The 27521-nt window shown below is 32.6% G+C and overlaps 1 protein-coding gene across 1 annotated transcript in view; it reads right to left on the bottom strand.

Annotated features, from left to right (window-relative positions):
- The window catches only part of DDR2_2 (DNA damage responsive protein), an 84111-nt gene extending 56877 nt beyond the window's left edge, over positions 1 to 27234 (bottom strand). The window contains exons 1-3 of the mRNA XM_012936236.2: positions 27160 to 27234; positions 26563 to 26801; positions 10472 to 10589 (exon numbers count right to left, since the gene is read on the bottom strand). Coding sequence (XP_012791690.1) covers positions 10472 to 10589; positions 26563 to 26686 — 242 coding nt within the window. The 5' untranslated portion in view covers positions 26687 to 26801; positions 27160 to 27234. The remainder of the gene's footprint in view (positions 1 to 10471; positions 10590 to 26562; positions 26802 to 27159) is intronic.
- Positions 27235 to 27521: the final 287 nt, after the last annotated feature.

Below are 27521 nucleotides of genomic sequence, written 5' to 3'. Positions count from 1 at the left end.
AACGAATTTTCGGTTTGACTATAATAAACTTTTAGAATGATGATGGAAATGCGTTTTGTGACTTAGCATCACAGTATGTTACCCAAAGAAAATGTATCCAAAACAGATCTGTCATGTAGTAATAACCAATATCACAATGACACTTAGTTGAAACTGACCGACCGAGTTATAATGGGATCACTGGTCGACGTAAGTCTATTATTTATTGTACTGTTTGCTGGTGAGTTGTTAGAGGCTTTAAACGTGGATTTTACGCTGGTTAGCATTCATTGAAATGTTTGTTTGCGATCGACAGAGAACCAGTACTTTCGATGGGGTTCGGATCAATGTCAAACAATGTTATGGTCAGATAGGATACTACTGAACTATTAGATTCCCTAAATTTATTTTTGATAGAGCGGGGGAGTCTAGACATATTACGTACCCATGCTCGTACGCCATCTTAAGATCAAGTGGTGAATCAGAAACCACAGGTGAAATGTGACATCGGGAGAACTCTATTATGCACACACTCAACATCGCAGCCTACATGTTCTTGTCTAGGTTAGAAGAACAATTGTATGTATGCCAATGGTTTACACACTTAACTATTTGGATTCCCAACTGAAGCTTTCCAGTCATCTCTCATTTGCATATTTGGTTTAGCAGGATATACAAAGCGTGTAAATCTGAGTTGAAAGTCGCAGATCGTAGCAACTAATGGTACGGTATTGGATATGTGAACTGCTCTCTATATATAAAGAATCGTAAATCAGTAATTCGAAAGCAAGAAATACTTAAGAACTACTAAATTAAAATTTATTTCAAAAAAATTGAAGTTTTGTTTCTAGAAAGACAAACTTTACTAGAATTACTGTAGCTGATTAAGATTGAAAATGAATATTTTCACCGCAGAATATTACTTATAAAAAATTTCTAGAACTGGTTCGTACATACTGTTGTGGGATAATTCGAGTCTAATACTGATTTACAAGCTTCCTATATCCAAGCAAAACTTGTTACTTGGGTGTGAAAACAAATGGTGAATCGGGAAATTTTATAGGCTAAACCAAATAGAAGGTATATGCAGAACTCATTTATAAGTACAGGCTCCTATCCTAATATATATATATATATATATATATATATATTCATCATAGTGTTAGTTATTATTGAATGATAGTTATCGGTACTTATAATTGATAAGGTTCGGGAATACAATAAATTCACGATTCAGTCAAGATCAATACTTATCACTGCAGAATTCAATTTTCATTTTTATTTACTCAACTCATTTGCCAGATCCAAAGTGGTACATTTGGCTTCTAGTCACACCATAAGTTCTAAGGCTAGTGATACTACTTAACTGCCCAAACCAAAATTGCCAAAGGTGGTCTTGAAGCTGCAGCTTTGTGGTCGAAAGTAAAAAGCCTTAACCATTGAGCCACATACGTCTAACCTGCAAACAACTAATTTGAATGAATGTCTATCTTTTGCGAATGCTATTAAGTAATTATAAATGAGAATCTCCAATTATCATGTTATGCAAAGTAGTAGTAATTTGATGATATAGTTAACACCTTCATAATAAAAACAAATTAAATGAAATGTGGACAACACTGGCAATTTATTCAATCACAATACAATTTAGATTTATATCATTTTTTCACTAATGAAAACTGAACTCGTAAGTGGACAGATCCATATTTGAAATCGGATAAATAACACCCCAGTTACCAGGCTGTAGTACGTGTTTCAAATAAACGAAGTAAAATGGCTTTATATAGTTTTTTTATTTGAACATACTTCATAATCTACACACGCCTTGCTGTTGTGATGTACTTTATGACTAAAAGGCGTTTAAACTATCGATCAGTGAAAAACGTGCACCGTGCCTTGACAATCTCCCCCACTGAATCAAAATCAATTCGGCCTAGAGTCGCTGAATGATAATTTCATTGGCAAACTAAGATCGTGAATGGAAGTTTTGCAAACTATTCTATAAATAGTTTCTAAGCCTGTTACTAGTGTCAAAACTTTCAAGGATAACCTTCAGAGTTCTATTGAGAAGCCCTGATCAGTGGAAATCAATAGCGTCGGATATGAGACAAGTATCACCAATGATAACGGGAGATGGTCAAGCAAGTGAGTAGTAACACTAACCACACACATACAAATCGTTTAGCTCAAAAGTGAAGTGTACATAAGTATTTAATAAGAAAGTGAGTTACATAAAAACTTTTCGAATGGTAAGTGGTGCTGCCTCATGTTTGGTATTACTTATTAGGAAGTATAATCATACTGACTGAAGTTTTAACAAAGATATCTCTTTTACGAAAACAATCAAGAAATGTATGAACATATTGCTTTCTACATAAATTAAAATAGATAGCCGACAACAATCCTATATGACTAAATGATTTAATCATTTAGGAGCAGTGGTATTAAAAACAGGAAAGGATTAAAATTCGCTCTACTTGTAACAAAAACAATAAAGCAAATTAGCATACAGTGACATTAATACTATCTTACGGATGAAGAATAGATGAATATACTGAGAGGAAAAGAAAACAAATAAAAGAGATGCAACCAAGTAGAGTATGAATAAGTAGGATGTGAGAAAAAGATAAATAAGAATATCGAGTGTCAAACGAAATTTTCAGTAAAATAAACAACGGTTAGGGATGAAGAAGTGGACTTGTGTTCTTACATAGTCATGATTTATATATTGCACAATATCTGGCATATATTGCAAAAAAACGATTATGAAGAACAACAAAGTAATTATTAATCCAAATATAGAGCTGTTTGGGTGAAGTTTCAATCCCACATTCATAACTCACTGTACACAACATCAATGATAATCTCATATCGGATGATTATCAGCGTGTTTAAACTATGTATTTGATAAGCCGATTAACTAGTGATTATATCGGTAATAGGGACTATGACAGTTTAGGAGAATGATTTTATCGAGAAAGTAAAGTATACTTTAAAAAACTTCGAAGCAAAAAACAATTTTATGCGATTGTTTAATATGGACATAGACAAAAAAGTCTGACAACCTAATGGAAGTATTTGTATTGTAAATGTGCCATTAAATGGGTGTGTAGGCATCTCAGTAGTCTAAACATTTTATCGCTACACCAAAAACCTTAATTCACTTTAATAGTGTTTGTTAAATCTTTTTTTGAGCGACAAAGATTGAATCCGAGGTAAAATATATTGTTCATAGTCCAATACATCTAAACTGGCTATTGGATCATACTACATTTGGTAATTCACAGATATCCTCAAGCGGAACGGAGATCTGCAAATTCTACGACGCCCAGCATTGAATTTCATTCAGCCAGCGAGATTTAGAATTGCGCATTAAAACAATCAGAACTGAGATAATTTGAGCACGACACTTTATAGGGAAATCTTAGAAAGTACTCTGTTAAATATATCATATAGTGGTTTAAACTAATTTCTACTAGTAAGATTATTTTCTGTTTAATAAAAAAAGTTTGCCCAATTCCGGATTACATTATACCGTCAGACTACCTTACGTATATCAAAGTTTAACCTACTGAGTATACATGAAATGTTGTAGCATACACACACATCTTTAAAGTAAGCGATTAGAATTCAATCTCATGAATAAGTTACATTACAGTAAACAAGCATTAACAAACAACCATACTAATAATATACATCACAATGTAATCATCAGAGCAATTAAAGACTAGTGCTTCCTTTTAAATGTAACATTATTTTAAAGCTTTAGGTGACTTCAGATTGATTGCAAAGTAGCCAAGGCAATATATATATATATATATATATATATATATATGATGGCATTTTATATGGATATCCGGATGGTGGTATGTCAAATGACACAAGCATTTTAATAGTTAATGGAGAGGAACAGGATATATCTATGTCAAACTTTATTTATCTTTACAGTTTATATATATAAAGAAATTATTTTTATGAGACAAAATATTTTCAGAATGAAAGATGATTTTAAAAAAGATTTCTCCCATTTCTACAAAATACACTATTCAAGTATAACAATATGTAAGAATTTGGTTATTTTAATATTCGTAGATCATAAAAGTAACTATGTGGTGCAGTTGATTATTTTGCAAACCTTTTTCATGACTAATCGAACACTGAATAATGATAAATCAATTGTAAATACCCTAGTCTTACAAGGCGTAAGTAAGTAGTCTTACAAGGGGGTTAGTCGGAACCAGAGAACAAACCAACTTCCAGCTGAAGAAGAAATTAGGAAAAGACGATGGAAATGGATAGGACATACATTACGCAAATCGTCAAACTGCATCACGAGGCAAGCCCTAACTTGGAATCCTGAAGGGAAGCGAAAAAGAGGAAGGCCAAAGAACACATTGCGTCGGATAATAGAAGCAGATATGAAAGCGATGAATTACAACCGGACGGAGCTAGAAAGGATTGCCCAGGACAGGGTTAGATGGAGAATGCTGGTGAGCGGCCTATGCTCCTTCACGAGGAGTAACAGGCGTAAGTAAGTAGTCTTATAAGGGGGTTAGTCGGAACCAGAATACCCCACTGGTAATATCTGAAAATGTGAAACTGGATGATATGGGTTCAGACACCCCATACACGTACACAGAGTAATTAGTTCCCTCAAGATTCTAAATATGCCTTCATAATTAGTGCTAACTAGCAAGAAATCTAGATCCAGTCCTGCAAGATACCTTTGACCAGCTAACAGATCAGACTATTTTATCAAGCTTTATAAGTACAAAACCGTGCCAATGGTAACAACAAAATTGTAGTCTTCTTTCAATCAGTTTTAGACCAAAACTAAATAAACTAGTTAGTAAATAAGTGTAATTTTTTGAAATATGCATTTAATGTTTTTTTTCATGTTCGACAACAACAACAAAATTTGGGACAAACAAAATCATGGATTATTCCGTTTGATTACAGAGGTGAACATAGAGGCGACAGTACTATCTTGGTAACACTCAAATCAAGACAACCAACTAGGTGTAAAATATGAGAGAAACCAGGTCAATGTTAAAAAAGGTGAGAAAATGAAAACACATGTTGTTACAAAAACTCTTCCATGAGAAAGATATCGCTGTTGTATATTCCCCCCACCCCTTCTTTATACTGCCTCCCATCTCTAGTGGTCTATTTATCATTAAAGAAAATTAGAGTAACAAATACTTGCGCAAATATGAAACAAAAAAAGTTTACTTGTCTAATATGTGAAACAATTCAGAAACTTGTTTGACGCCATAAAAACATGAAGACAATTTATGATTTATAGGATATGAGTAGAGAGAATAATAGTGATAATTTCTGGATATATATACTTGTCTTTTTTTTATTTCCATGATACAGGAGATTGATTATTAGTTGGCCGATATTCATTGAACATTGTGCATGAGCATATTAGCAATTGAATAACACTAATCTATTCCTTTTAAACAAAGAAACTCTATATTCAGACTACTTACTAAGCAAATGAGTTGATGATAATGAACACATAAATATCTAGATTAAAACCACAGCATTGATTGTGCTATTAATGATGTAGTGTATGCTACTGATGTCGAGAGACATAAGTAGTACGTATCAACAATAGAAAGTGAAATGCTTGGCGGCAGAAGGTTAAGAAGATTGAAGGAAAGAGAACGAGAACAGTGAATGATTGGTGTGGAAACGAAGAAACAATGAATTCTGAGACGATTGATCGATATTTTGCAGATGAATTATTTAAAGTAGCTAACAACAACCACTAGTGGGGAATGAATGTGATTAATTTCAAGGCATACTCGCATTTGGGGTCTTCAACTATACACTTAACGATTATTCTGAGGACCACAGCCAGAACTCTGCATCCACCAGAACTAGTTAATAACTTCATAAACAGTGATACCATGCATTAGTTCCACCAATAGATTGCACTGGATGTCAGAGATAGCGTAGGAGTAAGAACATTTACCCATGTTAACTAAAAAGGACTAACTGACAAGTTAAACAGAACTTTTTCTGAGGTTACAGTTACTTTATTCAATAATTTTACATATCACCTACATACAACACGAAACACGCAAACTAGCCTAGTGAATATCCCATTATAGGGAAAACGCAACACATTATTGACTAGTTACCAAACTCCTTTCAGTTGACTACGATAATTGGTAATCAGTGCAAGACTAATCACAAATACTAACCACTGCCGGATGAGAAGTTTAGACAAAATGGATCAATAAGATTGATAGGATCGTTGTTATTAAACTACCAAAGTTTAAGTAAGAAATATCAATACACGGGAGAAAAAAGTGATGGGATGTAAAAAAATCATTGTTACACATACATCTATTCAACAGTATAATTAGTGAATCGATCTTGGCCTCCTGTTCATATATATATGACTTATGTTTGAAATTAGGGATGTTATTTTGACTTTGGTGAAATTTCTTGGACAACAGGCGAATATTCTTAGTATTCGTGTCATAAATCTATATGAATGGTATGCACAACAATATAAACTGTATGAAGTTATTTGGATTATTGAATAAAAGTTATGCTTTCCTTCGGGCTAGTGAAACAGATGGTAGATACAATATAAAGCTACGAAATCTAAAACGTCAAACTACTCCAGCGTGATGAGCTTCACATTGTTTATCATATTATTTTCTTTATTATCTTTGTTTCCTCTTACCCTCCATTTGTCTAGTTGACCATTTATTTTTATATATAAATGTTCTTAACGAGTATGTGTGATCAGATTGTTCGAAATGTATTGCGCTAATATAACACATAGTTCTGATAATCTTCGTCTCCCCATTACACTACACAGATTTATCAAAGGGACTAAGTGCGTTAAACTGCTCCAATTGTTTTTAAGCAGAAATGGATAGTAGCTAGTAGTGGGATCATTCTGTCTGGGACTCGCCAGTTGTATATACATGCATCCCACAGTCCATGGTCCCCCCGGGACTCGAGCCCAGCACCGTTCGTTTTAAACACTATAGCGTTACACACTGAGTCCAAATGGACTTTGGCTTATCCAATGAGCCTGTACAACACTCCAAATGTATTCAAGAATGTACACTTAAGCCGTATAAGCAGTCGAAAAGATCAAAAATTGGTGAGATGTTGTAATCAAAGTATCTTGCCAAATGAATTAAAATTATCGAACAGTTGAGGAAAAGCGAGTTTAGTGATACCGATTTTACTTTCAGACGATGAGATGAAGGGGAGAATAAGATGGTTTGCTGCTTGTTACTGAATGATTGTTGTCGAAATATACACCCTGGCTACCCTCATATATAATCATCGACTTAAATCGCTATAGTGAATAACGGAACTAAATAAGTCAAATACGTGAATAGATTTCGAACACGTGTATTTCGTACAATCGTTGGTCGGAAGCGAAGAAAAGTAAAGTGATGCATAATGGAGAGAGCGAGTGAGCCAACTCAATTTAACCAAGCGTGAATCGATATTTATGGTCGAACAAAAATAAGTTAGAGACATGGGATGAGTAAGATAAGAAATGCACACATACACGTTTACATAAAAACAGTCAAGGTAAGCGAATAAATGACAGGGTTAAAATGTGGTTTGAGAAGAATGAATAGATCGATCAGTCCAGGGGCTAGAATAACCTATGTGGGCTTGACATAGTACTAGCCCCTACAAGATCTCCGAATTTACAGATGAATAACCAAAAAAATCACATAATACAAAAATCCGCAAGCCACGCCACCGATATTCCGACCATTTAGGTCAATACAGACTATGTTTTGAAGATACTGGCTTTATAATAGTATCGGTTACACCGACTATGAACGACGGGTCTGAATTTCTTGTTTGAACACATAAATATTAGTAGAAAGAGGCACCGAATACATATGCACCACAAAAGTCACTGGATTTGTGTATGGGCTGTGATACTGTCCGGGTGCCATGGTAGCCGGTGACCAATAATTGGTTCATGCCCCATTTCTTTCCTCAGGATCCTGGAGCTCATGTGTATCATTGATTTGGAATCAGGGCTTTCCAACTCACCTAGGTGGACCCTCCATATCTACCAACCTGGTTCAAGCGCCGGACATTCGCTTTTTGTCCCCTCAATTTCGAAAACAACACTCCCGCCGCGAGAAGGAAGTGATTAGGACTTCAATGCCACTGACTGTGTACGTATGGCTATGTGAGAGTATTTGGAGAGAAAGAGCTGACTCTTCCCACCCTCAGCGATACCAGGGCATTTGAGGGCGGTCTGAATAATACGAATGGATAAAACTTTAGAGAATTTTAATTCGAATCTAACAGGCAAATGAATATCACAGAAACATCAAAATTGGTGTAAGCTAGAGAATCTTACAACCAAATAGTTCAATTTGATATACAGATATAAACTAAATAGCGGTTAATCTATTCGAAATAATAAAAGTAAATATTAAAGGGTGGGTAAGGGTTTGAATAGCTCACAATCTTTGTGGATAGCATGAAAATGTTAGGTTAATTAAATAGATGGATTGTGACTAGCGACGGAATTCAGGATGCGCGTTTTGTTCTATCAAATTCATACCCATCGCACAAACTAGAGATTACGTCTGGACTTAGCAGTTCAGTGGATTAAACGTTGTGCGTTATTTGAACATCAATATTAGGATGAAGGTACACTATAAATAGGAAGTGTGCATCCTGGGTCCCACTATTACCTATAATCGATCTATTCAATAAAATATTATGATAATATGGCCAGTGTGCACGTGATGCACCTATGCCAAGTAAAACTGAGCAAAAGTCCAGATAATATCAAGAACGGGAAAGTTCTAATCGTTTACAAGTTAAGTGGTAGCTTAATTGTTTGAAACGGTTGAGTTTCAATAAGTTACTTGCTGGTACAAGCCTCACCTCACATATTCCAATTTGAGCAACCAAATCATATCACATTAACCCTTAACCTAGAAAAATATATTTCGATAGAACAATAAGACGGAGTTGATCAATCGAAATTTATAAAAGGGACTAATTGGTTTAAATTATAGAAAAATATACGATTCAAAGACAAGTGTAAATGGACTTCTAGGAATAACTAGGCCGGTTGGTTAAATTAAAAATATTTCGAATTATTAGAGATGAAACTGTTGCCTATAATAACCAATTTGTACAAAGGATGAAATGTAGAATTGACTGTGTGGTACAAAGAACTTAATAAATTAAGGATGAGAGCACTGTTTTTGTATCTATTAAAAAAGTGATGGTCAGATTGAAACTTACAAATGCTCAGTTTCAGAATAACTGTACAGTACAACTTACCCTATAACTATCAGTTGAGATCATAATAGTCTGCAGCAAATAGTACCACTCCAAACAGTGTAGATAAATTAATTTATGGTTACTATGAGAGACACATAACGAAAAATACAGTTTATACCATGTTACTGAGTACTTTATTTTACGCTAAACATGGGAGATGCTAAAGTGAGCTGGAATTATTTAGTTTTGCTTCAGTACACGTCAATTCTTTCTCAAAAAGATAACCTTGATGACACTTTAAAAAATCATATTTCCCCAATGATCTTTGCCATTACTTGATTGACTGTTGTTAATTTTAGTTTGTTAATATTCTTATGTCCCATGTTACAATAAAGACGAGGTTGGTATATTTTAGTTTCTGACCATTTTCAAAATACAAAACTATCTTGAACGTCCTCTCTTCACTACCTCATATTAGCGTATGGACTACTAATGTTGAAGTGTTATTGTTTATTAATTGCCGTTCTATCGAATATACCACAGAACAAGTTCGTATTAGGATAAGCCCAATAGATCCGTAATTAGCAAACAATAGGCTTATACAGGACCCAGTCACAAGAGATAACAGTAAAGGACCTCCCAATTATTACAAAATTGAAATATCTAAAATATTTTTAAAATCAAATTAGGTCAGATTACGAAATTTGGAGAATGAAAAGCGAATGTCCGGCGCGTAAGCCGGATCAGTGAGTACAGAGAATCCACCTATTTTAGTTAGAAAACCCTAATTTCAAACCAATGGTGCAACATAGGCTCCAGGATCCTGATGGAAAATGTGGAATGTGAACCTATTTGTGGTCACTGACTTCCATGGGACCACATTTTCTGATGTTGCTTAAGTTCATTATTGATTAGACTTCTGTGTCAAATGTTCGGGGAGTGGTCCCCTAAGAAAACTGTCTGCTTCGCTTTGGGGACTCAGGCAGTATCCCAGCCCACATATAAAATTTATCATTTATGTGGCACATATATATTTTGATGCCCCTTTGTATCAATATTTATATGTTTAAATGAAATAGTTATCAATCAAAATATACCATAAACTCAATGTACGATGGATATTTAATTCTAGAATATTGTATGGTAAACAAAATTTATCTGAAAAAGAAAAACGGAAGCAGCATGTCGACAAGACAGTACCTTTCAGAAACGAACGAAATTTTAAAAAAATACTTACTTCGCTTTATGTGCTTGATATTCCGGTTTATTCTGATACACGGAACTCGCGGAAAATGCCGATGGTGGCAAAGTTAACGGTCCTAGATCTTTGTTGACTGATTTGACCCCATTTGGGACTACATAAAATCAATAAAACAAGCAAACAATCAAAAAACGAAGTGAAAAGATATAAAAATCATTCACTATAATATCATCATCAATGTCACATAAGCATATTAATTAATTAATTAAGCTATGGGACATAGCTGAATAGACTGATGAATAACTGCAACAAAGCAATTCAAAAATAAAAAGATGTCGTAAACTGTTTTGCATAAACTCAACATACACCTCAATGTTGTGAAGGTCGAATTGTTTCTGAAGTGATTTTGCATTTTATGCATTTTAAAAGACAACAGTAAAGTGAGATTTATTTAGAAACGTAATTAACGTGTGTGTACATCATTAATTGCATCATGCAAACTTCTGTTATAAAAAATGAAACAAGAACCTGAGTATAAGAAAAAACTGGAGATCAAAGGATTTTACAATAGGTAAGTTTATGCATTTAATCATGCATTTCATTGATGGTTAATCTTGTGGTCATAACTGTGACAATATTAATTTCAAATTGAATACTAACAAAAAAGACATATCCTTGCCTTTTACAGTTAAAAAGAAAGCAGTCAGACAGAATTTAAAAGTTAATGTGAGCAAACAGAAGAAAGATTGTGCATTACAAATTGATATTGAAAATTAAAATTGAATTCAGATAACTATATCGGGACGTTTAAGCATTAAAAACATATCAGTAATGTAGTCAAAAGATTAAACCGTCTAGTAAGTTTTTAGATTTAGTCTGGTAGGTTCATTCAATGTTCAATACAAGTGGGAGAGGGACAATATCCATTGTCTTCTATGAGCACGACTTAACCTTAATACAAAGCTGGTTTACTGAAAAACTCAACCTCTACAATAAGAACTTATAGGGATAAACATATAGGTGTCCGAAGCTTTTCTCATTTGTCAGCACCTTATAAATTGGTTGGGAGAAGTCAAACAGATATGTAATGTTTCTTTATCTTTCAAAGTTGTTCAACTTAGAGCAAAGCTGTACTGTTGAGTGTATGATGGAAGAAAGGGTAATCATAAAAGAAGCCTCAGTACGTCCTAAGGACTTGTCACTAGTGGTAATTAGTTCAGGGTGGCTTGATTTCTATGTGTTTTTCTTTATTAAAAACTACACTTAAACTGCCTTTCGTTGATCGAATAAGTAGATAATATGATGCAAAATACTTTGATTTTGAAGACCATAATGAATTATTTCACATTAAGAAGGATAAATCAACACAAAATACATCATTTACCAGTCGTTAAAGAAACCCGATCTTTACCTTTTGAAAACAAACTATGAAAAACGACATTGTTGATATACACATAACATTATAGCTAAGATGTGCCTGTACTATATCGATCCAAGTATTATTTTAATAAGATCAACTGTAGAGTAATAATTACGTATTTCTTAAACATCCTTTATTTGTAATGGTAAACGTTTGGTCACAATCGATGACTATTTTTATTTCAACAGTTTCAGTCAGGTTATGAGTCATACAAACTAGGTAATCGAAACTCAGACAGGTTAACTTTAAATATAAACATAAATTTGCATCATGATTTATACTCAGATCAAAATGTAGTCAAGTGTTCAAGATAAATCTTTCTTTTTTCTCTTTAAAATATTATTAGCCAACACCTATACTTAATGCTGTTCAAAGATTAATCTATTGAACAACATGATACAATAATAAAGACGATGAGTCATTAGAGATCGGATTCTACTCGGTATATAATTAATTTATGAATGACGTGTTGAGCAAACAATAATCAATTCATTGATCCACCAAAAAAAAAAGAAATAAACTATACAAGAATCTATTATTAAATAAGTCATTACGTAAGGGCTTTTTGATCGATTCCCCCTTTCTTTTTCAAAAAAACAAACAATTTTCTAATCATTTGTACTTTTACAATTTTGATCTAGCAATTACAACAATGGAAACAACATATGTAATGCATCCATAAACAAATAACAATGTTACGTAATCTTCTATACACGTTATCAAGTACTAATAGTGTGTAACTGTGATATTTGTTAATGAATATTAGGTTATATCTTAGTTTTTTTTGCTCTCGCATTGTTTTTATTTCAATTAGAAATCAAAATGAAAATACACTTTTCATATTACTATATATAAAAAGTAATTAAGTAATAGATTAAATCAAAAGCAATGACAAAAATCAATATACATTAATCAGTTTCATGAGTGATATTCAGAATTTCGAAGTGAAAAAAAATTGGATACAAATTTGAAATTTAAATTAAATTCGTAGAAAAAAATAAATAAATATGTCTGGAAGAAGTGGGCATCTATAATCCTACACGTGGGACGCTAGTGACTGGCTTCATGAGATATTTCTTGGAGTTCTAGTGAGAAGCTATGGCTAATGGAGCTCAACTGTGTTGTAGAGGTAATTACTCACTGAAGACAATGGTGGATGGTGGAGCAATATTGTGGATTGGTTGAAGTTAGACATTAACAGTGTTGGATACCGGTTCAGTGGTTTAGAAGTTAAGCATTTTGCCCGCAAGACCGAAGGTGTCGGGTTCGAGTCCCACATGAGGGAACGTGGATGCGCACTACTGAGGAGTCTCTTACTAGGACGAAACGACTGTCTAGTACTTCCAGGTTTTCCATGGTGATCTAACTTTAATCGACTCATGAATTAGACTATTTAAAAGTACTACGATATTGGCAAAACCCTATTCGGATAAAAAATAAATAATTAAATTTCATGTTAAAAATATAAAGAGTATTATTTAACGATTATAAATAGAAAACAGATTTTAAATTTTGTTTATCTAAAAATGTAATCTACAGTGATATATCCACCAATAAACATAATAAATTGAAATCCATTAGTTATCGATAATGTTGTTTATGATTGAAACCGTACTACATGATTAATACATAATGAAATTACGAAGAATGTGAATAGTTTTGTACTCTAAGATGAATAGTTTGGTCATGAAACTTACTCAGCAGGACAAGAGGTGAGCTATTTAACAAACTACATTTTATTTCAGCAGAGAGTATTCAGAGAACATTCATCCTATTGAAATCTTATCTGATTTTTGCATTATAGAAAAAATGAACAGAAACATAACCAAGTTGATATTAGCTAGATTGTACTTGATGCAAAGAAATTCAAACTTATATGACCTTGAAAATATTCGACACATTCATCTTCTATTACTGTTGCTATTAATTTATCAACATTTCGATCAAGTCAAATGAAATAGATGAACTCGGAGATTAATGAAAACATAGATATAGTTACCTTATAATAAATAATTCATCAAATGGAAATAACATTGGTAAAAGAAAACAGACATAGTGAAACCTAATCAATATAGAGAAAAAAGTGTACACAGGTTTATGTAGCATCTAAGAGATGATCATAGTATTGGTATTTCCTTCCCAATGTATGACTTCTTTAAACAAATCTTAAAAATAATTCGAATGTAAACAAAAAGCAACTTGTTTGTTTAGAGGCTAAAACTCAATAAAATAGGCATCGACCATATATGTAGGGTGTGATTCATCTCTAGAAATTGTTTACTATAAACGATAACAATACTTTCATGTAAAAATATTAGCTCTTAAATGAAGTGTGTAAAAAGTACAAGCAGAAAAAAGAACAACTATTTGATAGGCAAAAATAAAAGTCTGATTATAGTAATAAGGATGCAACCCATATGGCAAGTACAAGTTTATGTAGTCGACGCTTTAGGCTTGGCGGTTTAAACCACTAAGTTCTACGTTCCAAGCCCGCTCCACCTACACATTTAAAGTGTGGCTCATATCCAAGTAATCAGTGAATGAGTCACTGTGAGGACTAACGCTATTACCTCAGACTGCTCTAAACGAATGTAGATAAAGGAGTGAAATTTAAACTTGACTTTAATGAAAATAGAACATTGTAAAACATCTTGTTAGAATAAGGCTTCGGTCTAAAGAGACTTGAAAATAGACTTATTGAAATATCTGATAACAATTTCGGGTAGTATCTTTGGAAATGAATGAAAATGCAGTGCAAATGTATGCATATTCCATAATATGAGCATTTTATATGTTTTATCTAATAAATTTTTTTTTGGGTTTATTCTTCATTTCCACTATTTTTGTATTTTAAATATTCTCTTTGATTTGTCCTACAAAGTGAATTGTTTAGAAACTAAGATCAGTGAATCACCATAAAATATTAGATCACATGTTTTCTTCGATTGATATACATAAGCTAGCCGTTGTTCATAGTTCCATACAGTGTGAACCATATTGAATATTTCAAAATTTAGTTATTCCACACAACTAGTAAGATTGAAATGAATATACTGAGGATTTGGAATACACAAACAAAAGTTCGTAAAATACTGATTGCAACATTTAAACTACTACTGATCGATGTAGTTAAACTAGTTACATAGAATACGATGAGTATTAAAGAAATAACTTATTTAATACACAATTTGTCCTATTTTTACATAAATAATAATACGTTTATACCATGACATTAACGCTAATGTCGAAAAGGATGAAAATTTCATACTTCATAAAGAAACCTGGGAATCAAGGTTGTGTTAATGAGGTATGGCAACTTGAACCGATGCATATATGTGCCTGGTCCTACGTTGTAGCTGACTGACTGACAAGGTATAAACTATTGTTGAAACAAAGGCGAAATTGTACTATAACTCCCGAAACAAAATCAATTGTTTAAGTATAGTATAGGGAAGAGCCAATGAGAACCGAAGACGTAACTTTCATGCTTTTGAGAAGAATTGAAATATCACTTATTCTGATGAGTAGAAATGTATTTGTATACTGGTAAGAACGATTAAATTAATTGCGAAAAAATCGCTTTTTTGAAATGGAGTTAAAATAACTGTAAAACGCAACAAATGTTCAGTTTTGTCTCCCTAGATTACATATAACTGGTAAATTGGGACTACCTCTGAATTCTAACCCTAAACCAGTAATCCTGGAGAAAACAAAACAACCTAGTGGCACTGTATTTTATTGACGAACTAACCAGATAGTGTATCGTGCATTTTGGCGTGAAAGTCATTCATCCATATTACTACAAAGCAAGTTTCCACCATAGATGATTTCGGCGCGTGATGAAAACTCTAACCCTAAACACTTAGTTCTAACCTTAAATACCTAATCTCAACCAAGAACATTGAGGACTCTAATATTAATTTTGATCCTCAAGAGTTCATGGAAGTGGATATTCTTTGTTCATAAAGACGAATTAAATGTGGTTTTTCTATCATTTACTGACAGAATAAGTTTTAGAAGCTTTAAACAGACGTATTACATGCGTGAAACCTGTTTACAGTTTATAACATTATTGTTTACTTTTCCATAAACTATTAATTTGTATAAGCTATTTTCTGATTGGCTAAGAACTATTAGTAAATTGAATGAGGTTGTTTTGTTGCTCGTCCTTATACTATATTCTTGCTAAAATCGGCAACAAAATTCGCCATAACAAATAGTTGCTGATATTTGGGACTACAATTGATCAGTCTCTGAAAACATATGTAATTGTCGTACTGTATAGTAGGTTGAGGAAGACAAGTAAGACCATTGGCCTCAGAAATCTGAAGGTTTGAGATCGATCATTGTGGTAGTCTTTGTTCCACACTGATAAGTATTCCCATACTAAGACTAAACAACTACCAAGTCCTCTACTAATTTTAATGGTATCCTTAAATGACGTTAATCTGTGACAAAAACCCACCTTCGAATTAGTTTAGTTTCCAAAAAAAACAACTGATGACACAAAAATATGAGTAGCACAGTAGGGCATCAAGAAAATTGACAGTATAGCACAATCAAAATTATTTTACTCATAGTGAATGGTTGTGAACAATATTCGCACTATGGATCTATCACGTAAGGGTTACCCACAAAAGTGTTGGAGACTGAGAATGACTATATTTGAAAAAGAGGTAAATATACTCAACAAAGTAAAAAATTTTTACACACAACGATGCAGTAAAATAAGAAATCGAAATACTGATATATTTTCCCACAAAGGTTTTATGCTGTTTTTGAAAATTCTATGGGTAGAAATTAATTCTTAGCTGTCAATAAGTCGGGCATTTAAGACGATGGAGAAAGTCAAGTTTTAAAAGCTAACACAATCAAAAATTAATTCTAATTATTATTTTGTAATGTCCTTAACTAACTAACTAAGTAGTATGACAACCGTTCCTAGATCTGACAAACCTCTTTAGCATTCATAGTTAATGTAATTTCCAGGTTAGTGTAACAGAAAAAAATGGAACAGCAGAAACACATATCTAACATATTTATGCTCATTCAAAGAATAGTTCCAAAAACCATTTCAAACGTAAAGACAAATTTTACAATTTATTGTTTTGAAATTAAGAGCTATTCCATAAGAAATAACGATTGTATGTTAACTTGGAAATAAATAAATGATTATTATACCAGCGATGGGGGAATTACGGAGACTGTTATATCTCATGGTTTACATAACTGGTAAGTTGTTAAGCGCTCGCTCAGAAATCTGCAGTTCCTACGCTCGTCCACAGATGTAGGGTTGTGGATCTGCACTGCTGAGGAGTTCCATACAAGAAAGAAACAGTTATCTAGTCATCCCTAGTTTTTAATGATTGTCTAACTAGAATTAATCCGTGATGTGAACTATAAAATAAATAATTACTTCTAGTCTTTCTCATCTATTGGAAAATAAACCGAGAACAGAAGTGAATAAAAGGCCCCCAAATGCCCTGGTATGGCCGAGAGTGGGGTGGGCCTACCCTCCCTCTCGAAATGCTCTCACACGGCCACGCGTATACAGCCTCTGCCAGGGAAGTCCTACTCATTGCCTTCTCGTGGCGGGGGTGTTGTTTACGAAAATGAGAGGACGAAAAGCGAATGTCCGACGCTTTAACCGCACCCCAAACCAGTGGTGCACATGGGCTCTAGTATCCTAAAGAAACAAATGGCATATGAACCAATTTTCGGTCACCGGCTACCATGGGAATGCATCTCCTTACGATGCTCCACTGCCTTGTGGGTTAGACCTTTAGGTCAAAGGCTCGGGGTGTGGCCCCCTAAGAAAACCACCTACTTCGGTTTGGGCACCCGGGCGGTATCACAGCCCTCACACAAAAGTGTGGCGCATATATATATGGTGCCCTCTTGTACCAGTATTTATGTGTTCAAATAAAATAATAAAATAAAAATAGTGAATAAAAAGAAATTGAGTGGACTAAAACAGTTTCTAATCTAAACGATTAGTAGTTATGATGTATTTTTCATCGTTAGTCTGTTTACAACACAAAGATTGTTTTTTTGCTAGTAAAAAAAGCCTTGTTCAATTATGCCTGGACAATAATCCTGACTGGTACATCCGCCTACAGATTAAAATTAATAATAATCTGATGTTTATCTGACATATAAAAAAAGTGACTACAAATTCACAATCTATAAAAAAGCAATAACAATGAGTAGATCACATTTTGTAGATTAATCATTGTGTGTGTGGGTAAATCAAACGACAACAGTAATAGTAAAGTGAAAAAATGTTTGAATATGCAAAAAGGAAAAAAAATCAACGCCTAAGGTGTGTGTGAGAGAGAGAGAGAGCGAAAGGAGATTATTAGTTAAATGTTCCAATGATTTCCAATGATCAAAAATAAATCTACCGCGTTAATTATTTTTTTTTAATTTTGTTATTGTTATCGTTGTTTTTTTTTATCACAGTAAACAAATTTAATGATTGTCATTCTTCAAAACAAAATCTTTTCGATTTCATTTACTTCGACAAGCAAAGCAACAATAATAATTACTGACAAGACTAAAGTGTAGAAACATGATATGGATTAGTCGATTTCAGTTGGGATAGAGTAGTGTGTGTAATATTCAGTTTATACATGTGAATAAAACTTGCTTGAGGCGGTCAATATTCATTGATTGGGAGATGTCATGTACATTTACCTACCTGCTTATTTAATCACAGCTACCATGAAATGGATTGCTAGGCGATACAGGAAAGTAAAGGGTGAACAGATTAAGGATACGGTAACAATTCATATGATTAAATTGAGCTGTAATATAGAAGTGTAGATAAACTATTTTAGTCCCAAGATTGAAAACATCAGATAATTATGATTTAAATCCGCCTTAGTAACGCAGATGGATGTATACATTTAATAACTTTCTTCAAATTTCAAGTTTTAATAATAATAATATTATTATATGGGTTACACTGTTTGATTTAATTCGTTCACTTCCAACCACTTTTTCTATGCATGACTTCTACTAAATTCGATATAATCATTACAATCCAATATTATATTGGGTATACTGTTTTACAGAAACGATCCAACTAGCAAAAGCGTAATGAATTGAGTAAAGGTGGTATTGTATATTTGTTATATTGTTGATAATAATAATAATCTAATACGAATTGCTATTTTTAAGTTAAATGGCCAATACAATTGACGAAAGGTCTTCAGATATGATGTTATAATCATGCTAAATGGCACTCCATTTTACAAATGGAGTTTTTCATTTAACAAGTGAGTAGACACTCGATTTTTTGTTGAATTTCATGAACTGCAAGGATACGTTGGGATTTTAATACTAGTATTTCATTTAGATATGATAGTCTATGAACCATATGCACAAGCTGAAGACAGTCTTTTGTGATGTACCCATAAGATTAAATCTATTGGAAATGAACGAAAACTGAACAGTTTACTTCATCTCACGATTTTATACAAAATGAAAAACGAGGAAATTGGGCCTAAAGGTGGTTCCAAAATCACTCAATTAATGATTTAAAAAACAACCCACATTTTTAAATCTAGTCGATTCAAACAACATTATGAAGGACATTCAATTCCATCTATGATATCCCTTCGTCTCTCATACCCAATATGATTGAACATCACAGATCATAACTCTTATACAAAACTTTCAAGATTGTTGGCATCTAAGAACAAAATGAAATGCTATCGTTTAAATGATGTATAAGTTACAGTTTCTGAGATTTGATGAACTGTCGAACGTTTGTTAAATTTTCGTGTACTGATCCCAATATAAAATTTTCTTGCTTTTACTCATCTGAAAAACACGATCACCTAAACGATTGTTAATTTTTCTTGACAATTAAGTAGATGATTTAATTGAAGATGAAAATCTTATATTCATTCAGTTGAATAAAATGTAAAATAAATTAAAAATAATTATAATTTTCTATTTTATTTTAAATGTTATAATGATTAGTCATACACTACTAACTAACTAGTAAGAGATTAATCATTTGATTAGTTTAATAAAGGTTGATTAAGACAAGTGAATAGAGGCCATGTGCAAATATACAATGTATACAACATACATATATCAAAAGTAGATTTAGATAACAAGTATTATAGTAGTAATAATAATCATAATGAAAAATTTGATCGGAAGAAATAGTAACTGACACACATACATATACACATATATTACGTACAATTTCTTACGTGTGTGGTACATTGTAAACATAAGTCAAATCTGATAAGAACTACAATAGAGGTGTCATAATTAATAAACTAACAATATGATTTATATAGTTAATCTATTTTTAATTATAAGCAGTATATCAGTCAAAAAAAAGTGCTTTCATACTTTGAGGTGTGTTGCATGCTTTTACTATTGTTTTTCGCTCTTCTCTAGGTTTGGACTGATGAATAGAATCAACTAATCTTGTGTCTTATTCACTCACCTACATGTCTGAATAGAAAAAAATGTTGAACTTGTTAGTTGTTGTTGAATTGAAGGAACATGAACATTTGTACACACAAATACATCCACACACACGCACAGATTAAACATGGGAGGATCAGTGTGATAGTTTACTTTCCAAAGCTTTAATTAACATTTGCTAGAAATCAGAAGTTTGTAGTTTCTTGAAAGGAGAGAAGTAGATTTATAATTTGTGAAGAAAATGACTAGTTGTGTTAATTAATCCGTTAAGCATGATATTTTTTTTACATGAAAAAGAGTAACAATGTACTAACAAGATGAATGATTGAATTATGAAAGTATATGCTAATGACTTGAGACATATTCAAGAGTATTCAGCCATTTAACACTGTGCAAAAAAAAGAATGAATATTGGACTAAAAATATAAATGTCTAAGATGTTGATGTTTTCTTCAATATCCCAGGTCAGTACTACTAAAATTTTCGATGAAATTCAAGGTAACGTTTTTTTCGTACATAACGATTAATGATGATATTTATGTGAATGCTTAATCTACAATAACTTGAGTGAAACTCGATAGATGTAAATATTAGGCAACTTATTGCTCAGGATATATACAACTTTACTATGATTATCATAATGGAAGTGTTAAATGGACAAACTTAGGAATTTATCGTGTTCTACCACATCATATTAGAAATAAGACAAAAATGTTCTTATCAGGTTTATGTCACCACAGAAATTCCAAGATAAATCCAGTGAATATCATACTGACCATGTAATGCACTGTCAAAATCTATAAAATGATATAGACAAGGAAAGCTTTCCAATAGGAGATAGATACAGTAACGTTAGTCTGACGGTGGTTTGAAAAAGGAAAGTGAATAACAAACTTTTTATGCAGAGATGGATGGTAGTCAGTAGTGTAATCAAGGATAAGCGTTTCGTCTCATCTAAGACTTGTCAGCCGGATGTACCTGTATCATAGAGTTGGTGTTCAGTCAGGGAGTCGAATTCGAATCACAAACAATTTACAATAAAACTCAAAATATTGTCCTACATACATTCGTCCCAATAAAATCAGGTACAACAAGTCTTTTGAGAGGGATGTCTTGAACTGATCCCAATACATAAATTTTGTGGATTTTATGAGATTATAAAATGCAAATGAGGCAAGGAAGACTGAGGCCTCAGTAGATCAAAAGTCTACGTTTAAGCGTAAAATAGTTCAAACTGAAAAAAATTAAGGAACAGTTTAAAGCTTTAAATTCAGTCCAATAAAGATATATATAGTTGTGTCAATTATAAACATTAAAGATTATACAACACGGTCTTGTAATAAGTGAAATCATGACTGCATAATCAGCGTGAAATTGAATGTTTAACTATTCTGTCATTGATTGATGACTGAATATTACGGTGCATAGCGATCGAAGTAGAAATTTTTGAGTTCTTTAGTTGATTAAAAACAAACAACTGATACTAACTTTTTTATAATTTACGAATTAGGAGTAAACCTTTAAGAAGTAATATGATAAAGAGAAGGAATTCCTGTTATATCTAGAGTTTAAATCCTTGATATACTGCGTACAACTTGAGCACTCGAAAGCTAGAACCCTCCGAGTCGTAAATGAAAAGACAGAAGACGAGTGAGAAGGAATGCTATTCCAACAGTGTCAAATATGGTACAAAACTCTTGGATAATTATAGTTTTTAGTAAAAGCAAAATCATTATGGTCATCCGATCCGCATACAGGGGTTTTTAGCAATTATCCAGTAGGGAAGCTACAGTAGAGATTCTGGAATGTTCTTCCGGAAGATTAGATAAAATATCTTCGGCTCTTCCTTGAGTTCACCCGTAGGCCGTCTACACAATTATTTATGAGTAGGGGAGGGTACTGAACAAAATGTAGCTTAGACAACACTATGAAAATGGGCTGTAAAAACATCAGGAATATGCCTAGATATTGAACAATGAGGGTGGTAAAAGTGATTTCTATGCATAGTTGTTTATTATTCACAATACAGATGTATAATATTTTGAACACTATCGAGATATCACTTAAGATTTTCGATTTCATATAAACGACACTAAGAGCATAACTACAGTTACGTTTACTGGTACTATCAGTACCCCAAATTGAAGTACAGTTGGAAATAGTCCAATGATTTAATTGTAAAACCATCACCAACATCCTGGATACAAACAAAGCACGAGGAGATGTGGAACAGTATGGCAGCTTTAAAATGTCTTGAGCATAGTGGAGCTTTGATTAATTAACTTACAGACCAACAAAAATCAAATAATCTATTCATTTACATTTGAAATAGGTGCTGATGAAGGCAAGCTCCGCAATTGAGCTATTCAGATTAGAATACTAACCAAAACATTAAATTTACGTGTATTATTTTTAAAAACCGTGTCGTTATAATCCAAGACAATAAGTATTGTTTCTGGCCCATGAAAAGTTTATCTTAAAAAATAACGTGGTAACTATTCCTCTCTCTCCAAAAATAAAATCTGACATTTTATAGATTACAGCAGTAATGTAATTTTAAAACATTAGGAAATCAAAGCCATTCAGGAGTGAAGTCAAAAATCCACCACAATATCTACAACGGTTTTTAATATGTCAGAGGACTATTTTTAAAATTTATTACATCTTCCTATAAAAAGATGATCACGTAAAATTCGGAGTACCGTCGAAAACCATGGAACATTGGATAGTTGTTTTGTCCTAATGATGTCACTTATTTACCCAGTACACGGTTATTTACTCAGCTTTCAAAGTGTTTGCGAGAGCTAGTGATATAACTGTGGCTAACCAAACTGAATTATGTTCTGAATGGCTTGGACCTGAAACATAATGCTTAAAAATAGGGATTTGTATCTAGTACACCGCTGCTGTTCCGCGTGAGATTTCCCGAAATTATCCACTAACAGCCTAACCAAGGATCGGATCTAAGACAATCAGTCCTTGCGGGAAGCGCTTAACCTTTAGAATGATAGTCATCAACAATGAGATTGATTGAAGCAAGTGATGAGGGTCGTCAAATACCAACTTAGTAGTTTACGTGTTAGACGTTCACCTTGAAGCCTAAAAGTCTAAATTCGATTCCTGTCGGGAGTTTTTGATGCGCACAATCGAGTTTCATAATACGACGAAGCAGCTATCTAATGCACCTTGGTTTCCAATGGAACCGGAAATGGTACCAATATGTAACGAGAATTATTTACAAATTATGCTGACCATAAAAAGCCCTTTAACAAAAAGTTAGTTTTATTTAAATTTTTATACCAACTAAAGAATATAGCTTTAACATTAATCCATATAAACCTTGTAAAACTATTCAAAATAAACATTACATAGAGAAAGACAGAAAAATTTTTGAAAGCGAATTTCAAAAAGTCAAATTGTTACATCAGATCAAGCAAAATATAAAACATTAGTGACTTAACAAAACAATACATTTGTCTTAAAATGAATACAATCAACCCTTAAGCATAACAAAAATGTCAAATCATTGTTTTTCAGATAAAATTGTGGGGCAATATAGTGCCTAAAGAAACTCTTGATCTTTAATATACATATATATACTTAAGCAATCATGTTTTTTTTAAAAGATTAGTTTTGTTGTTTTTAAAAAGTACACAGTGAATTTTATACAATTTAATTTAGTAATGTACAGGAAATATTTTAATTTTGTTTTAACCCATTAATAAAACCCGTTTACAGAAAGTCATAACCATAAGTAACAATGCTTAATGTACTGAAGTAATAATACCGATCTACCCCATAATCAAATTATATCAAGAAGTACCGTACGATGATTTTAAATTTGTTACAGACAAACGGATTGCTCATTATGAATGGTAAGTTTTCGTTTTCTGGGTATACCTCCATTAATCAGACAATGGTTTGTATATTAGGTGTTGTGAAACAATTAATACAATGGCTAGTTATACTATACTACATAGGTTCCAAAGCCATAATAACACCAGTAATATTTAGATATATCAGTCTATAATTGGAAGTCTAGTTTTTAAACCACAGTAGTAAATAAAGTATTTTCACAAGAGTGATCTAAAGTTAATTACATGGGCGATAATAATAAGTACAATAATTATCAAAATGTTTTTTAAATTAACTAAGGTGACTAGTCAAAAATGGTGCCAAAGAATTAGTAACTCGTTAATATATTCACCGCATACAAATTAACGTGAATGTTAGCCTAAAATGTAAATGTTTCGCTAAAGTAACTTATGATAGGACATATATAATAATGGTAACATTAATTTGCATGTTTATATCAAGTATATTTGTAAATTTATATGATTGAATCCGTTTTTTAATTAAGTGATAAAGTACTACACACAAAATAAAGACCAAGTAATTGTTTCTTAAACAGAAAATAAACCAATACTTTTAAAATACGTACCACGCACATATCTATACTGGCTGAAACGATTATTTTAACAAGTAATTATAACACAATATTCATTTATATGTAAGATCAAAGTACGATGTACTAAATTCTGTTAGAATTTTATTAAAAACAGAATTATACTTAAATGTTTCATGTGTACATGTTTATTTAAAATATGTACACACCTAAGAAAAACTTAAAATTTTTGAATACAAAATAACCTTTCTGAACGCTCCTTACAACTAGTACTACAGTGAAAAATTGGTATATTGATGACGTATAATCGCTAGATGTTTTAGATATTTAACTCGATAACTGACATGTGGATAGATACTGTAATATCGGAAAACCCCCTTGACTTAAGCATTTAGGTAACGTAATGTAAGTTTTAACCACAACTATAGACTATTGATAGCACATATTCAACTGACATTACTAAAGCTTTATACTTGTATGTATAAAATAAGTCGAAAAAGACATAGTGCTCAATTGCTTCTTGATGCCTTCGTACCAACTGGTATATATATATATATATATATATATATATATATATATATATATATATATATATATATATATATATATATATATATGCTAGATCAAATTTCTTTTTCACATATTAACTCGACAATTGGAATATAACATAAAGGCGAAGTTATTTTATGGGACTACAGACAAAAGTTTTATTTTTTCATCTGCATGCAAGCTGCTTGACTAACGATACAAAACAGTAAGAAGAGATAAATTTTTTAGGATTTTACATTAGCGGAATAATGTTCTTCGTTTACTAAACACCTTGATAAACAAGAGTAGAAACACAAACAGCAAAAATATAGACTACTCAACAAACAACCTGTGTTAGGCTGACTCAAAAGTTAAGCATAAAAGACATCAAATAAATTTACAATTACTCTGAGGATACGTAAATTATGATCAAAGTAAGTGGTACATCATTGTCTTTTCGATATCAGTTACTTTCCATGACTAGGAAATTATGCAGTTAGTGAAGACCGGTCTGATAACACGATGCCTGTGATACTAGTAATGTTTTAAAAGGAAATTTCTTCCGTTTTACCATTATTCATATTCTTAGATATACTGGCATAATGTAGGCCCAGTTATTGATATCAAAGGCACACGGAAACAAGTCTTATAAATGCCGGTAATGCACAAGTTAGTTTCGATTGTCGTTGGAGCAGTGGGTAGATATTCACAGCTTGAGTGCTGTAAGAGGTATGAAGGTAGTTTTCATTTTCCGACTGCCCACGACAGAGAAGGGCTCTTCTAGAGCACTTCACATTCAATCAAGAAGTCGCAGCTTTGAGCTTCCTTACTTCAGTTGGGAGATTCATGTATTTTGATTATCACTAGTTTATTTGAAATGACCAGAATAAAACACCTTTTGTTACAAAAGACGGGAAAAACAAAAGATAAATTCACCGTACAAATTTTATGATAACCTTATTTTTTAAGAAATTCTTTACTTTGGTGTCATAAATTAAGGGAATATAAATTATCAAAACGCTATGCAGCTGGCTCTCTTCACAAGTTCAAATGATGGCAAAATATATCAGTATAAAGCATCCTAAAGTTTAAAAGTCCTGATAAGGTTATATAGTTATAAATTTAAATACAAGTAGAAACTGTATAGTGACGAATACTATAGCCAGTCTAAAGTGTAACCGTCGACAACAAATGTGAAATAACTTTTAAATCTAAAACCAAGATATCTATCTATAAATAATTAGCAAACCAATTAAATATGCTAAATCTGGCATAGATGAAGCAGCTATAAAGTGAAAAAGGAAGAACTAAAAGGGTGCTTACCTTGTGAACAATATGCTTTAGGAATAACAGAGAAATATATAACAATACACAGGAATCTGCATAAATTACTTATGTAAAGAGTCAAGTATTGTCTTGCACATGAGAATTTAAAACTAATCCACATAGTTAGTTTGACAAACTGAGATTAAATCCAAGTGGTACTAATGAAAATAGATCATGAATTATATTGTCAGCTACATCAGCTTCTGTGTAAAACAAGGGTAATGTTTCGTATATCCCTAAAAAAAAAATAACAATGATCGTGACGTAACAATATTCCTAATATAATCGATTACTGATTATTCGAAAATTTTATTTTAAGACAACCATATAAATATTATTAGGTAGAAAAATAACCAGCTTAATAGACGACGATTAATAATATTTAGCGCTAACATAGTACGTTCTTTCAGGTCCAGCAGAATCATGTGTATTGTCATTAACAAGAAATCAGTACATTATGTCTACAGTTAATAAGTATTGCCGGTGTACTGAGATCCTCACGTCTTATAAACCCCAGCTTTTGTGAGAAATATGGACGAAATATTGTAAAAGAGGACGAAAGTCTGACGAAACATTATGAAACGATACACATACGTGCTAAGATGATATATTTACTTGGACACCTAACACTAACCAAACGCGTGTACTTACATTAGAGTCGAAAGTGTTTACAAGGTCAATTACACAAATATTTGAAGCGGGTAAACAAAATCGGGCATTGAAAAATTCAATAATTATGCATCCCAAATTCAGATTTTTGATTCGGATTTGTGTAGTAAGAACAGAAGGCTTTAAAACCTTTGTTATCCCTTTTCCAGTGTGTTTCTGTGAGTGTCTAGTCTTCTCTTGAATGTGTCAACTGAAGGTACGGACACCACTGCTTCGAATAACAGGTTCCAAGAATTGATGACTCGGTCTGAAAACCTGTAATCCATGGTTATCTTGTTCGTTCTTGG

The sequence above is a fragment of the Schistosoma haematobium genome, chromosome 1, assembly GCF_000699445.3.
Source record: "Schistosoma haematobium chromosome 1, whole genome shotgun sequence".
Lineage (NCBI taxonomy): Eukaryota > Metazoa > Platyhelminthes > Trematoda > Strigeidida > Schistosomatidae > Schistosoma > Schistosoma haematobium.
The sequence above is the reverse complement of the archived record's forward strand: the minus strand, read 5'-3'. Positions and strand labels throughout refer to the sequence as shown.